The sequence below is a fragment of the Thamnophis sirtalis genome, unplaced genomic scaffold (genome assembly GCF_051295495.1).
Source record: "Thamnophis sirtalis isolate CommonGarterSnake01/CBP01778 unplaced genomic scaffold, rThaSir2_p1.2 scaffold_1, whole genome shotgun sequence".
Lineage (NCBI taxonomy): Eukaryota > Metazoa > Chordata > Lepidosauria > Squamata > Natricidae > Thamnophis > Thamnophis sirtalis.
Window position 1 is genome coordinate 43832052 of NW_028261381.1, and position 14253 is coordinate 43846304.

Sequence of the window (14253 nt, forward strand, 5' to 3'; positions counted from 1 at the left end):
TTATCCTGCTTCTTCAAAGTCCCAACTTTCTCTAGCATAGACTATCACAGGGAAAACTATTGCCTCTACCATCTGATCTTTGTACAAATAGACCAGTGGTGAAATTCATTTTTTTTACTACCGGTTCTGTGAGGTGGCTTGGGGGCGTGGCAGGGGAAGGATACTGCAGAATCTCCATTCCCACCCCACTCCAGGGGCAGGATATTGCAAAATCTCCATTCCCACCCCACTCTGGGGCCAGCCAGAGGTGGTATTTGCTGGTTCTCTGAACTACTCAAAATTTCCGCTACTGGTTCTCCAGAACCTGTCAGAACGTGCTGAATTTTACCCCTGAAATGGACGTATCATGATGTTTGAATATCTTTTCCAGGTTCTTCACTGCAACTCTGTCAAGTGCTAGTCTCTAGTGTATTTCTTGATTGCTAGTTCTCTTAATGGTGCTTATTGATCCTAAAAGACAGAAGACATAGACCTTTTCAATAATGTCTGATAATTCTTAGGTTAACAAGTAAAACCTAAGCCTGTAATTGTTGTCATTTGTTTGACCTTTATATTTAACTTTAGTCCCGCATTTTCACTATGCTCTTTTAATTACTCGAATTTTTGAATTTTTTACTATCAGAGTAGTAATTAGCATATATGGTTAATGATGTTTCTTTCTCCAATTTTAAAACTTTGCTCATTTGCTTCCAATCCTGCATTCCTCTATACATATTCATCATTAAGACTGAATAAGGCTTGTCTTATTTTCTTGTTGATTTAAAGTCAGTCTGCTTTGTCATGTTCTGCCACATTTTTCTAAGAACATTCTACAGCATGCCATGGCCTACATAATCAAATGTATTTCTTTCATCAATGAAGCACATATTGACTTCTTTTTGGTATTCTTTGATTATTTTTTTCATTATCCAGTTGTGTATCAACCATAATGTCTCTTTTTCTTCTTTTGCTAAAATCAGCTTGAATAAGTGGTATGTCAATTATCAGGTGGGACTCCCATTTGCATTGAATGATCCTAAGCATTATTTTGTTAGCATGTGAAATTAAAGATATTTATGAGAGCTTGCGCACTCTGCTAAATCTTCTTGGGTATTGCTATATACCTTGAGCTCCATAAACTATTTCTGATTGTTTCCTTAAAATGGTGGCTATATTCTCAAGATGATAGCCTAAAACTGGGTGACTTGTTCTTCTGCATTAGCGTACTTGGAACTTCAACAAAAGCAATTTATGATCTATTCCAGAGTGAGCAACTAGATATATCTTTGCTGTTCCAAATGAATTCTTCCATCTCATTATACCAATTATGGAGTGAATTTTATTTGCATGTGTTTCTCGGGTGATGTCCATGTACATAGACATTGGTTTCGGTTGTTTGAAGATTGCGTTAGCAATGAAGAAATTGTTGGATTGCACAAACTAATGTCATTCTCCTGATTCATTTCCTGTTTCCTAGGCCCTACAATCCAATTGTATTTTCCTCATTATTTTCAACTTTGACATTCCAACCCCCAACAACAAGCAACAGTGGAATATCTGTATACAATAGCAATACTTCTTATTTTTTTTTATTAAATTAAAGCAAATTAGTACAGCATGCCTCAGCTCCAAGTGCAATGCTTAAACTTTAATATTTGTTAATATGCAAATTTAGGCAGAGTTGGCCATGTCTAATGGTCCCATGAGGGGCCATTTGAGAAATCCAGGGATCTATACTAGGTGATAAAATCAAGATTTTTGGAAGAAGGCAATGTGAATCAGTTTTAAGAAAACAGAGTGGTATACATGTAAGCCACCAGGACTCAAATGTAATTCACAACAAACTTTAGTTTATGGTAGTCTTGACTTTATTTTTTTTAAAGTGCATGCATAGGGATCATAGGGTTGTAATCAGAATGTATTACTCAAGTCACACTAATAAGCCATTTCACAGGTTTTAAAGGCAGCAAGGTAGTAAGGTGCTTGCTCAGCAGTCCTATTCTAGCAGAATTTTACTTATGACCAGCACAAAATATTTGCTGAGCTGTGCACTATGAGATATGTGCATTAGAGGTTAAGGAAGAAAATGTTCAGTTTTAACCAAAAGAGGATCTTTGAGCAGGCTGTTGTAGAGTTTTACTGGAAATTTAGTAATGATACTTTTTACATAGATAAGATGGAAGTTGTGCTGGATAATGTATTATAATGCAGGGACATAATCAATAGCAGTTAAGTGGAGAGGTCAAGGCCTAAGGAACTAATTATAAACCATAAGCAATGTAGTGTACAGCTTTATAGAGAGGTTAATTCGTGACCTCTTGTTTCCTTGGCATCCAAGATGCTAAGATAAATTTGAATAAGCTTTGGTGGTTGTTTTTTACTGAATACAAATTTGGGTTTTCAAGTGATCTGTAATTTTTATTGCAAAAGAAAATACAGCAATTTTCTTCGGTCTCTCTGTGTCTGTGTTTTTAGAGTTTTTTTTAAAACAAAACAGAAATTTATTTTTAAATAGTAAAGGGTAGAAGGGGCACATAGACCCGAATTCATTGCAATTTCACATGCAGAATAAATTGTTGTGGAAGGCAAACTTAAGGCTTTTATTTCTCCAAATTTCTTAACTATCAGCTCCACAAGCAGGAGCTCATTGTCAGCAAGGTTCTCTTCTTTGCATTTGTACAGGATAGCTTTAACTGTTCTTGCATATAATATTTATAATGCTAATGTCAAAAGTGCTGGTGAGGATAATTTTTTAAGCTGCCTGTTCTTGACACGGAGCAAGAAAGGATTTTCAAGCAATTTGGCTACATTTGCTTGTTTTGTTTATAATTTGTACATGTTACATAATTATGTTTGTAGATACTACCCTGTTAATTTGAATTGTTGTCCTGCAATATTTGAAATGTATTGAAACTGATATTGCAACTTCAGATACCATACCTCCAAATATTTTTATTGTATCAATTTAACCAGTTGACTATACATTTTATTTCAATGTTAGGGTTAGGGTTCCATAGAAGTGTTACTTGCTCTACTGCCTTGCTCTTCCAATATTAAACAGCTGCATGTTGTGCCATTTAAAGTTTCTGAATCATTTTTAAAGACAATCCCATGATATCACTGGAGCGTAAGAAACTTACAAGATCCATTATTACTATTATTTACTTTGTGGCATTGGTATATGAAAGCCAGGAACCTACAATGTTATTACAGAGTAGAAGGTGGCTGCCTAAGATTGCTGGTTTGTTCAGTTCGTGTTTGCATGCTATCCACCGTGTACCACCACAGGGGCTGAACTAGCTCCACACACAAAGCAGCTAACAGCATTCTGTTGGAAGGTCAGCAACATCTGAGCCTTTTTCTCTGCTGGTTTTTGCCTCGCATTTGGGTCACTGTTTTCTTGCTTCCACCATTAATCTCACCAGAGTGGTACCTACTTGCATTTGTGTGCTTTTGAACTGCTTGGTTGGCCTAAGCTCTGAGGTGAATGATGGAAGCTCACTCTGTCATGTGGTGCTAAGGATCAAACTGCTGGAATGCGGAGAATTGACTTTCTCTTGCTGACAAATCCAGTGTCTTTAAGCCACTGATTGCCACTGTTCCTTATGATTGAACAACTTGCCTTCAGAAGTTGTGGGTGCTTCATCACGGAAGGTTTTTAAGAAGAAACTGAACAGCCACCTGTCTGAGATGGTATAGGGTCTCCCACTTGAGTAGGGAATCGGACTACAAGGCCTCCACGATCCCTTCAAACACTGATGTTCTGTTATTCTATCTGTTGTCTTTAGATAGGGGCAGAGCAAAAAGAAAATGGCATGAACTGCAGATTCCTCAACCAATATTGTTGTTTCCATTTCCATAATACCATCTTCCTGCTGTGCCTAACATTTCCTCTGCTTCTCCTAAACTTATGTAAAGTCGATCTGGGAGTTCTACCTCTATTTCTATATCACTCTTTTTAGATTTCCCCCAAAGTAAGGTTTCCTTTTAGTGTCATCCTTTTAGTTCTGGTTCTTATTTATGTTCTTGCTATAGTAGATGAAGCAACCTGACAGGGATTATTTCAATCTGGGCCCCTCTAGCCATGAGGCAGAAGCACTCTGGCCAACAGGGATTCACACTTATTCTTACTGTGGAAGACTAGCGCAACCTTCTCTGTTGCCCTAAAAAGTACTACCTTTTCAAGCTAGGGACCTATATTCCTGGAAATCTTAAGGTATCATATCTTTGAAGCAAAAACGGTGTGTCCAAAGCTACTGCTCTTTTGGGGTGGAACCAATTGCATACTATACCTTAATTGTGATCGGTCTGACCATATTCAGTGTGGAAATCAATAATCCCATTAACTTCTTTGTTGCCCCGTTGTCATTTTTTTTTCTTGTCGAAACCCAAGGATTCTCTCCAACTTATCTTCAGGTGACCGTTTGTGTTACTTTATATGGCACAGGTTCGTTATATTCGGATTGATGGCAGTGTACCCTCAGCAGAACGAATAAATCTTGTAAATCAGTTCCAAAAAGACCCAGATACCAGAGTGGCTGTTTTAAGCATTCAGGCTGCTGGCCAGGTAATGACGTCAAACTAATTCATTCATTCATTCATTCATTCATTCATTCATTCATTCATTCATTCATTCATTCTCTCTCTCTCTCTCTCTCTCTCTCTCTCTCTCTCCCTCCCTCCCTCCCTCCCTCCCTCTCTCTCTCCCCCTCCCTCCCTCCCTCCCTCTCTACCTGCACACCTTCTGTTTCTTCAAATATAAAGCAAAAGCTTGAAGATAAAAACTGTTTCTGCAAACTGATAGAACATCACAAGGACTGCACCACATCTGCAAGCACCTGTCTAAGTAAAACTGCTTGTATAGATTGTGAATTAATTCTTCTTAATTGACCGTTGTGCAGCGTATCTGTTAGTCATTATTATGCCTATCGATGTACTTCCAAGAAGCAAATACAATAAAGCCCCATCCTTTAGTTTTAGGATAGTAGGCTTATATTTCCTAATCTATTTGCATAGATTTAAACTTATTAAGTCTATTGCTTAAATGTACCTTAAAATTGTTCCCTGATATAGAACACTGGTAAAATCATTTTCAAATCCAGTACTATGGGAAGATAGTTTAAAAGCTTTTAGGCTGAATAAATTCCATACCCGGATTTCTATACATAGCATGCTCACAGCCAGAAAGAAGACGATGTTTGCCAGGTACACAATGGAGTTGAGTGGAGTATAAAGAAAAGGAGAACTCAAAATCTCCTTTATTTATTTTTTTCTGTTAATCTAAACCTTAGCTGGTCAAAATGGTCCTGAATAAGTAGGAACAATTCAAATTGCAGAAGGAAAATTCAGGATCCAGAATTTCTAACTCAATTTCTTTTTAAGCAAATTCCAAAAGTGATGTATCGGCTTAGCAAATGACAGGTGTCAAAATTAACACATTGCAAAATGTGTGCAAAAATTCTTTAACTTTTTTTTACTACGTATTATATATAGTAAGACTAAAGTAACAACTTCTGAAATTTAATCACTAATAACCAGATAACTGCTGTTGCCTCCATTTGGGGAGGCTAAAATAAAGCCAAATGATTGTGGAACCAATCAGCACTTCCCCAAAAAAGAACTACAATTTCATGTAGGGATGCTATCATACCAAAAATTCAAACATATTGACAAATTATAGTGTGGAACCCAGCTATTAGAATATGTTTGCATTGTCACCTACTTTTGTTCATATGTATCTCTACAGATTTAACCATTTATTTTTCTACTATTAGAGAATAAGTTTTTCCTGAACTTAAATTATTTTAAAGATTTTAGCTGAAGTGCTACACATCTTTTCCTTACTTTTCCCTTGTTTTATTCCAGTTAATAGGTTTTTGTCAATCCTATAATGTATCTTTGAATATTAGTAGCTCAGGTTGGTAGTTATTTTGTTGGTTTGAGCTTTGAGCTTGGCAATTTGGTTGCAAACCTTTTGTCCCAATTTGAGGAGACATCTTCAGTGCACTGTCAATTGGATAGGTTCTTGATCCAGGTGTTGTGGCCGCCAGCAGAGCTGGTGGCAGACTCAGACAGTGAGGAGGTTGGGGAGGAACATGGACCAGTCCTGATGTCTGGGGAAGGCTCTGATGAGTGCTCTGCATCAGAAGCAGAGATGGGGCTAGGGCTATTCAAAAATTATCAGCTGCCTTCGGAGTCGGAGATCAGTGGAGCAGAAGAACAACTGGAGCCTGTCCTCAATGTGCGCATGCACAGAGCTGCCAGGAGAAGGGAACAGTTAAGGAACAAGGGCTGACTTGTTCCTTAACTGTAAAGGCACAGGTGGACGGTGAATGGCTTCTCCCCTAGGGAATAAAGAGGAATGAAAGGGGAATGCGTTTGCAGGAGACAATTAGTTTGCTTGATTAATGTGAAGATTTGTTCGTGACTCTCACAGACTCCTTGCCAAGTATTTTTTTGTACAGCATTGCGTTTGGAAGATATCGGCCTGGCAGCTCTCCAAGCCTGATAAGGGCTATGGTTGTAAAATCACCCTTGAAAGACTGTTTGCCAGGACTTTGCTGGATGTGAATGAGAGGAATTCACATTAGCTTAATAAAAAGGGGTTTTGTCTGGACAGAGTCTGCTTCGTGATTTGGTGAAGCCTAGATCAGAACACCAGGCTTGTTCATTGTTGTGGGGGTTGTTAGCCATGAGTGTTGATAGCTTGTTTTGCAGGGTGGTGTGCGTCTTTTGTATGCACTGAAGACGTCTCCTTGAATGGGGATGAAACGTTTGCAACCAAATTGCCAAGCTCGGAGCTCAAACCAACAACATGATATAGAGCTGATCCAGAAATTAATGTTATTTGCAAAATACATAGGAGCACATCATTTATGAATGATGTATGTTTGTCTATATAATGCAGTTCTTATGAGATATTTAGGAAAAAGCTACAGAGATAAGAGCTTTGTTATTGAGGGGGGAGAATTAGCAATGCTATTTCGGTTAATGGAGAGACAGAATGAGATGTCAGACCAGAGTTCCAACTGTAAATGCCTTTTGCTCCAACTTGTTAGGTCTTTTGAGTGAATTTTTACATAGAAGGCAAACAATTTTTGAGCCAAGATAAAGGGGAATGATGTTCTCTAGTTTCAACCTAAATGTTTCCCAATGCTTACAAAAGGCATTGATTGCTCCCTGTTTAAGAAATGATATAAGTATTAATTTCTTCATTATGTTTAGGGTTTAACCTTCACCGCTGCCACTCATGTTGTTTTTGCTGAACTGTATTGGGACCCTGGCCATATAAAACAAGCAGAAGACAGAGCTCATCGGATAGGACAGAGTAACTCTGTGAATATCCATTATCTTATTGCAAATGGAACGTTAGACTCTATAATGTGGGCAATGTTGAATCGTAAGGTATGATTAAATATTGGAAATCCCAGATGCTTCAGATTTTGTACTGTATTGATGTATGCATGTAGTCCTCGACTTACAACAGTTCATTTAATGATCGTTCAAAGTTACAAGGGCATTTAAAAAAGTGACATGACTATTTTTCACAGTGATGACCGTTGCAGCTTCCCCATGGTCATGTGATTTACATACAGATGCTTGACACGTGGCTCACATTAACAAATGTGGTGAGAAAAGTTGCAAAATGGGGCAAAACTCACTTAAGAAGTTTCTCACTTAACAACACAAATTTTAGACTCAATAATGGTCGTAAGTTGAGGACTACCTGTGCATTCTGTGCCGGTCCTTTTTCACCCCATCTTTTTTTTCTATCAAGTTTTGCTTTGCTTTGATTCTTAAAAAGAATATTATATATCTGAAGAAACAACCAAGACATAATGGGACGTAAATGTTTCTTTGCTACAGAATTTCTTTAGAAGCCTCTGGACTCAAAGCAGAAGTGCCTCAGTTCTGAAAGCATGAGGCTCGTGAAGCAGAGAAAATATTTATGTTGGTAATTAGAGCTTGGAAGGTGCAATCAGACAATAAGAAGAAGAAGCCTTTACCCTTGGAAACATTCCATGTTTTGTATTCATTTATCTTAATCTGACATTAAAGGCGTGAAATCAAGACCCTTGGAATGAAAAAAGAATTTGTTGAGCTATAGAATTCTAGAACTGTCAGATTATTTGGGATGCTCTATCTGTCATCTCTGCAGATTCTGTACTGAAACAAAAATTTTATTAGTGCAACTCAGAGGTCACAAAATAATATGCAACTTTTCAGGTTCTCCATAATTTATTGCAGAGCATGGTAAATAATGCAAGGGGAAGTTATTAGAGCCATGGTCACATACTTAAGATTTAATATGAGAGGAGTTTCATACGTTAAAATTAGGCTAGGGTAAGTTTGTAATTGCTTGTAAGCCTCTTTCTGAGGCTGCTGAGAAGTAGAAATAAGGAATAATTGTTCCTTTATTTTTTTAAAACGATAATATTGAATTATATGCTCTTAGAGGCAGACTTTCCAGGTTCTTTGGAAGGTGATTAAAATAGAAACTAGACAGTTGTTATTCTGAAAACTAAATAATTTTGGAAATCTGAGGGAAATCTCTTTTAATCTCTTCCTTTCTCTGTGGCTCCCAGTTCCTCTCAGTTTTTTGGTCCAAGTACTGTGTTTGTGGTTTCTAGAGAAAGTGAATAGATTTTAGCATTCATTTGGATTTGATCCATTGGCTATTTTAAATTCTAAATTTCTGAGCTGCTATCTTGCAGGGACAGGGTCCTCCGTCCTGCAGCAAGCCGAGGGAGGGCTAATTGGCTTCTCGCTCTCTCCTCGTGAGTTTCTAGAGCTCTGTCCAATCCCTGGAACTGCGGGGGTGTCAGGCTCCGTTTCTGCAGCTCCGCAGGAAGGGCTGCCAGACAGAGCTGTGGACAGCTTAATTTAACACCGGGAAGCCATGCTTGGGCAAAACAAGCTGCAGCAAGCTTTCAAACCGTGGCTGAAGACAAAAAGAACATTTAAAGCACACTGAAACCTCCGGCGGTCATTTTAGAGGCGCTCACGTGGAGGCGGCCATTTTGGAAGCATGCACATGAAGGTGGCCATTTTCTGGCCCAGAATTGTCAGCTTGCATCGTGGTCGAGTCAGGCCGGCAAGCCTCAGCCTCAGCCTCAGCAGCCCACTAATTGTTCCTGCAAGACCCTTGCACCGGCTGGTGGCTCTGGGCGAGACATCGGAGGACACATGAGTGGCACCAATAGCAGAGAGCAGGCAGTCTACTTCATGGGCCACGGGGAACGCCTTAACTGGGGCCGAGGAGGAAGCCATAGTTGGACCAAGGGCAGCAGCAGCCAAGCCTTCAGCAGCCCAATGACCTTCCAGAGTAGCCCAGAGGGATGAAAGCTGGCGTCAAAAAGCCCTGGAGAAGAGGATTTCTAGGGCAGAGCAACAGGCCCAGGCCACAAGCCTTCTTCTCCAGCCAGATCCAGATCCCCTCTGAGGCATGAATCCCACCAATCGGCCTCCCCCCCAGGGGGTTTAGCCCTTCTTCTCCCTCTATCTCCCCCTCTGGGGCATGCAGGCAATCTGGCCTGGAAATTTCTCCATCCCCTCCTGACTCTCATCAAAGGCCCAGGGAGGGGTCAGGGATCCATTGGAAGGTTCATCCTGGGATTTCCTCCCCCCATACACCCTGGCCCCACAGGGTCCTGCCCCAGGACACTTGGAGGATGAATTTGAGGATCTGGAATTGCTCCCTGAGAGCATCAAGAGGCTTATTTCCTTAGCCATTTCTAAGGGAATTGTTTCTGCAGTTTCCTTAAGGGAAATTCATTCTTCTAGGGAGCCTAGGTCCCAGGTTTCTCATCAGGCTAGGAGCTCCTCAGACCTTAGACATCACATGGCAATGCCTCCTTTGCCCTCAGTAGTCAGTGAGGGCTCAGTGTTAGGGGATGATGCCCGTCAGGACATGGGATTTTCGGAGGATGAAGAGACTTTCCTCCTGGATCCCCCGGCCTTCCCAAATCTCTTTGCTCCTCCAATGTTTAAAACCTTGTTAAACAAAGCTAGGAAGGCCACTAAGGTTGGGACAGGTGATCCTGCCATTCCCCACCCAGAGACTCTAATTTGGTCATGTTCTCCAATACAGCAACCAACAAGGAGGAGGTCCCTGCTCCTCCCCTTTTTCTGGAGGTGGTAAAGAATCAGTAGGCTCGCCCTTCCACCTTTCCTAACCCAGGGAGCAATGACTGCCACTTCTACAACATGGAGCAGACCTTCTCCCAGGGGCTTCAATTGCTTAATGTAGACACCCTGGTAGCCACCCTAGCCAACGCCTCATCCATAGTGTCAGGGGATGTGGCTGATAAGTTGAAGCCGGAGGACAAGTGGGCGGAGCTTACATGATGTAAGAATTTCAATGCCTTGGCATGGGCCGTAAAGTCCGCTGCAGCTGCCTCTTATTTCAACTGATCAACTGTCATGTGGCTCCGCCAGTTGTAGGACCGCATTACTGTTCAGGATGAGCGACTGCACCAAGATATCACAAAGATAATTGCCGCCACGCAGTTTTCTGCGGATGCCATCCTTGATGCTATGAAGTACTCGTTCCGAGCTCTAGCTACCTCAGTGACTTCCAGGCGGTTGTTATGGTTATGTAATTGGCAAATGGATAACAAGTCTAAGTGGAGCCTGGCAGCTGCCCCCTACACTGGAACTAATCTCTTTGGCGAATCCTTAGATCCAATTCTCATAGAGAACAAAGACAAAAAGAAGGTCTTGCCTACCAATACCAAGAAGACGGACAATTGTCCATCCTCATTCCGTAGACAATCATTCAGGGCCCCTGAACAAGATTGCCAGCACCAGAGGTACGTCCCTTATAGATCAGATAGGCAGTTCCAGAGGCCCTACTACCAGGGTAAGTAACAAGGTCAGTCCAGGCGATCCTTTTGTGGAGGGATTTCCCGCAAAGGGAAATGACTCCAACCCGGGGTTTCCCATTGGCGGCCGTCTGGAACTCTTTGCGGATCAGTGTAACATCAGACGCATGGGTAACAACCACGGTCAGGAATGGCCTCCATCTAGAATTCCTCTCCATGCCCCCGACCTTTTTCAGAACCTTTCCACCATCACGGGACCCGGAATGCCGTTGTCTGATGTCCCTAGCCATACAACATCCGGGCGGTAGAGCCAGTCCCGTGGATGGAATGATGGTTGGGTCACTACTCCAACCTATTCATCATTTCGAAGAGCTCGGGAGCTGGAAGGCAATACTGGACCTCAAGTGCCTCAATCGTTAACTGATATACAGGCGCTTCAAAATGTCATCCCTCAGGTCCATTCCGCAGGGCATCAGGCGGGGGGATTACCTAGCATCAGTGGACCTGACAAAGCCTACCTCCACATCTCCATCCTCCCTGCCTATTGCAGGTTCCCGTGTTTTTCCCACAACAGACTCCATTTCCAATACAGTGTCCTCCCCTTTGGGTTAGCTTCAGCCCCACGCACATTCATGAAGGTCCTGACGGCATTGGCGGCTCACCTCCACTCTGTCCCAGTGAGACTACAATGCTATCTCGACGATGTGTTCGTGCAAGCCCATTCTCAGGCCCTGGCTGTCCACGGCCTCAAACTCACCATTCAGATACTACAAGTCCTAGGGTTTTCTGTCAACTTCCCCAAAAGTAATCTCTCATCCTCTACGAAGATCTTACACCTAGGAGCAGCGATATACTTCATAGAGGGCACGATTCGACTATCAGAGCGGCTCTTCAGTCTTCAGGCCCTGGCAAGGCAGGTGCACGCAAGGCGGGCAGTTTCCATCCTGACCTTGGCCCGCCTATTGGGCAGATGGTGTTGTACGTAGGGATTGTTCCCTGGGCACGGCTTCATTCCCGGACCCTACAGTCATCCTCATCCCTTTCCAGCAGAGACGCATGAGTAACTCTCGACGACTCATCTATCTAGCAGCAGACATGTGCCTATCCCTGTGGTGGTGGCTGTCTCTGGCTCTTCGATGCGGATCGGAGTTTGGGGAGTCGGATCGAGTGACCATCACTACAGACCCAAGCCTGTTTGCTTGGGGGGTGCTCATGGACTCCAAGATGGCGCAGGGCCGTTGGACCCGGTCGGACCTTCGCCAGAATATAAACTGGCTGGAACTGAAGGCCGCCCGGCTGGCCCTCCAACTGTTCAAGAGTTTGATAGAGGGCCGCCACGTCCTTCTGTTGGCAGAAAATGTGGCCACAAAGGCCCACATAAATCGTCAAGGGGGGACTCATTCCAGAGCCCTTTGGCTGGAGGCATTGAAGCTCGGCTCCTGGGCAGAGAGACATCTTGCATCAGTAGTGTCGGAGCATATCTCGGGCTCGGCCAACCACCAGGCTGATTGATTGAGCCACACAACTGTGGACCACGGGGAGTGGCAAATTCTACTCAAACTATTCCAGAAGGTTTGCCAGAGGTTCGGCAACCCGTTGGTGGACTTGTTCATGACTCCAACAAACACCCAGTTCCCGAGATTCTTCTCTCAATTCCTGACCCGGGCCGCAGAAGGAACAGATGCTCTCCGGAGCAGATGGCCTCCGAGCCTATTGTACACATTTCCCCCGCTCCCTCTGATACCGCGGACACTGAGGAAGGTAGTGGAAGAGAGGGCGGACATCATTCTGATATTACTTTACTGTTACTGGCCCAGATGGCCTTGGTTTGCGGACTACGTCCAGCTCTCCGTCTCTCCCTCTTGAAGGATTTCTCGGGAGGAGCTCTCCCTGCGCCAGGGAGTCTTGATCCACCCAGAGCCCCAGTGCCTCCACCTGACCACCTGGTGCTTGACCGGAGCCTCCTGAGGAGTGCCAACTTGTCCACCCGGGTTATAGTGACCATCAAGGCGTCTAGACGCCCCTCCACCACACAGATATATAATTCGACGTGGGCGCCGTTTGTTAAATGGTACAGCCCACTCAAGATTTGTCCAACCGAGGCTTCAGTCGCTCAAATTCTGAACTTCCTCCAAAAAGGTCTGGATGGCGGTCTCTCTCATAACACTTTACAGCGTCAGATAGCCGCCCTGGCCTCAGTTCTGCCAGGGGACGATCATTCGTCTCTAGCCCACCATTCCCTGGTCAAGAGATTTCTGAGGGGAGCTAATTTATGGCGTCCTCCAGTCCATAGGTTCCCAACTTGGGACCTACCCCTTGATCTTAGGGCCTTGACAGGGACTCCCTTTGAGGCCTTGCACACTGTCTACCTTAGGTTCCTATTCCTCAAGGTGGCATTCCTTTTAGCGGTGACTTCTGCCAGGCGCATTTCCAATTGGCGGCTCTGTCATCTAAGGACGACCTCAGTCAGTTTCACCAAAATAGAATGGTCCTACGGTTGGACCCTACCTTTCTCCCTAAGGTCAATTCGCGTTTCCATGAGGCGCAGGAGGTCATCCTCCCCAATTTCTGTCCAGCTCCCTCCCATGAGAGGGAGCACCTTTGCCATTGGTTGGACGTTCATCGCGCCTTGCGCATTTATCTCCAACGTACATCTTCCTTCCGTAGATCTGAGGCCCTCTTTATTTCATTCCAGCCTGGCTCCTTGGGGGCCAGAGTTTCCTCTGCCACCATTGGTAGATGATTATGACAGGCCATCTCTTCGGCATACGAGTCCTCGTGCCGCCGCCCCCCCTTTGGGTATCACGGTCCACTCCACACGGAGTGCCGCTACTACAGCAGCGTGGGCCACAAGGGCTCCTTTCGAAGATATTTGTCAGGCGGCCACTTGGTCATCCCCAACACTGTTCATCTGCCACTACCGGCTGGATGCCTTTGCATCGGCCGAGGCATCCTTTGGGCGTAGGGTTCTACAACACGTAGCGACCGCTCCTCCCCCAGGACCCTAGTTTCCCTCCTATGGACTGAGCTTGGGTACGTCCCAGGAGTTGCCCCTCCCTTGAGTCCACTGGAAAAAGAATGTTGGTCCTTACCTGAACATTTCTTTTCGGTGGATGAGAGTGAGGGGCGACATCCTGCCCCAGATAGATGTAGGTGATAGTCAGTCAGGGTGAGGGGCTGGGGGGTGGTTTTTCCCTTGCTGTTGTCTGTTTTGTTGGCAGCAGGTTTTTTGGTCATGCAACTTCGAGGAACTGGGAGCCACAGGGAAAGGAAGAGGTTAAAAGAGATTTCCCACAGTCTTTGGACCAATCATGCTGTGAGAATATCCCAGGAGTCGCCCCTCCCTCTCGTCCACCGAAAAGAAACATTCAGAACCAACGTTCTTTTCCTGGCGTTTGGCACTTTATCATTATATTAGCTCTCTGGGCCCAGAAAAGGCCTGGCAATGTTG

At 43.8% G+C, this 14253-nt stretch overlaps 1 protein-coding gene across 1 annotated transcript in view; it reads left to right on the forward strand.

Annotated features, from left to right (window-relative positions):
* Nucleotides 1–14253, forward strand: part of ZRANB3 (zinc finger RANBP2-type containing 3) — an 80656-nt gene that overhangs the window by 42993 nt on the left and 23410 nt on the right. Inside the window, exons 10-11 of the mRNA XM_087711137.1 lie at nt 4427–4546; nt 7204–7383. Coding sequence (XP_087567263.1) covers nt 4427–4546; nt 7204–7383 — 300 coding nt within the window. The remainder of the gene's footprint in view (nt 1–4426; nt 4547–7203; nt 7384–14253) is intronic.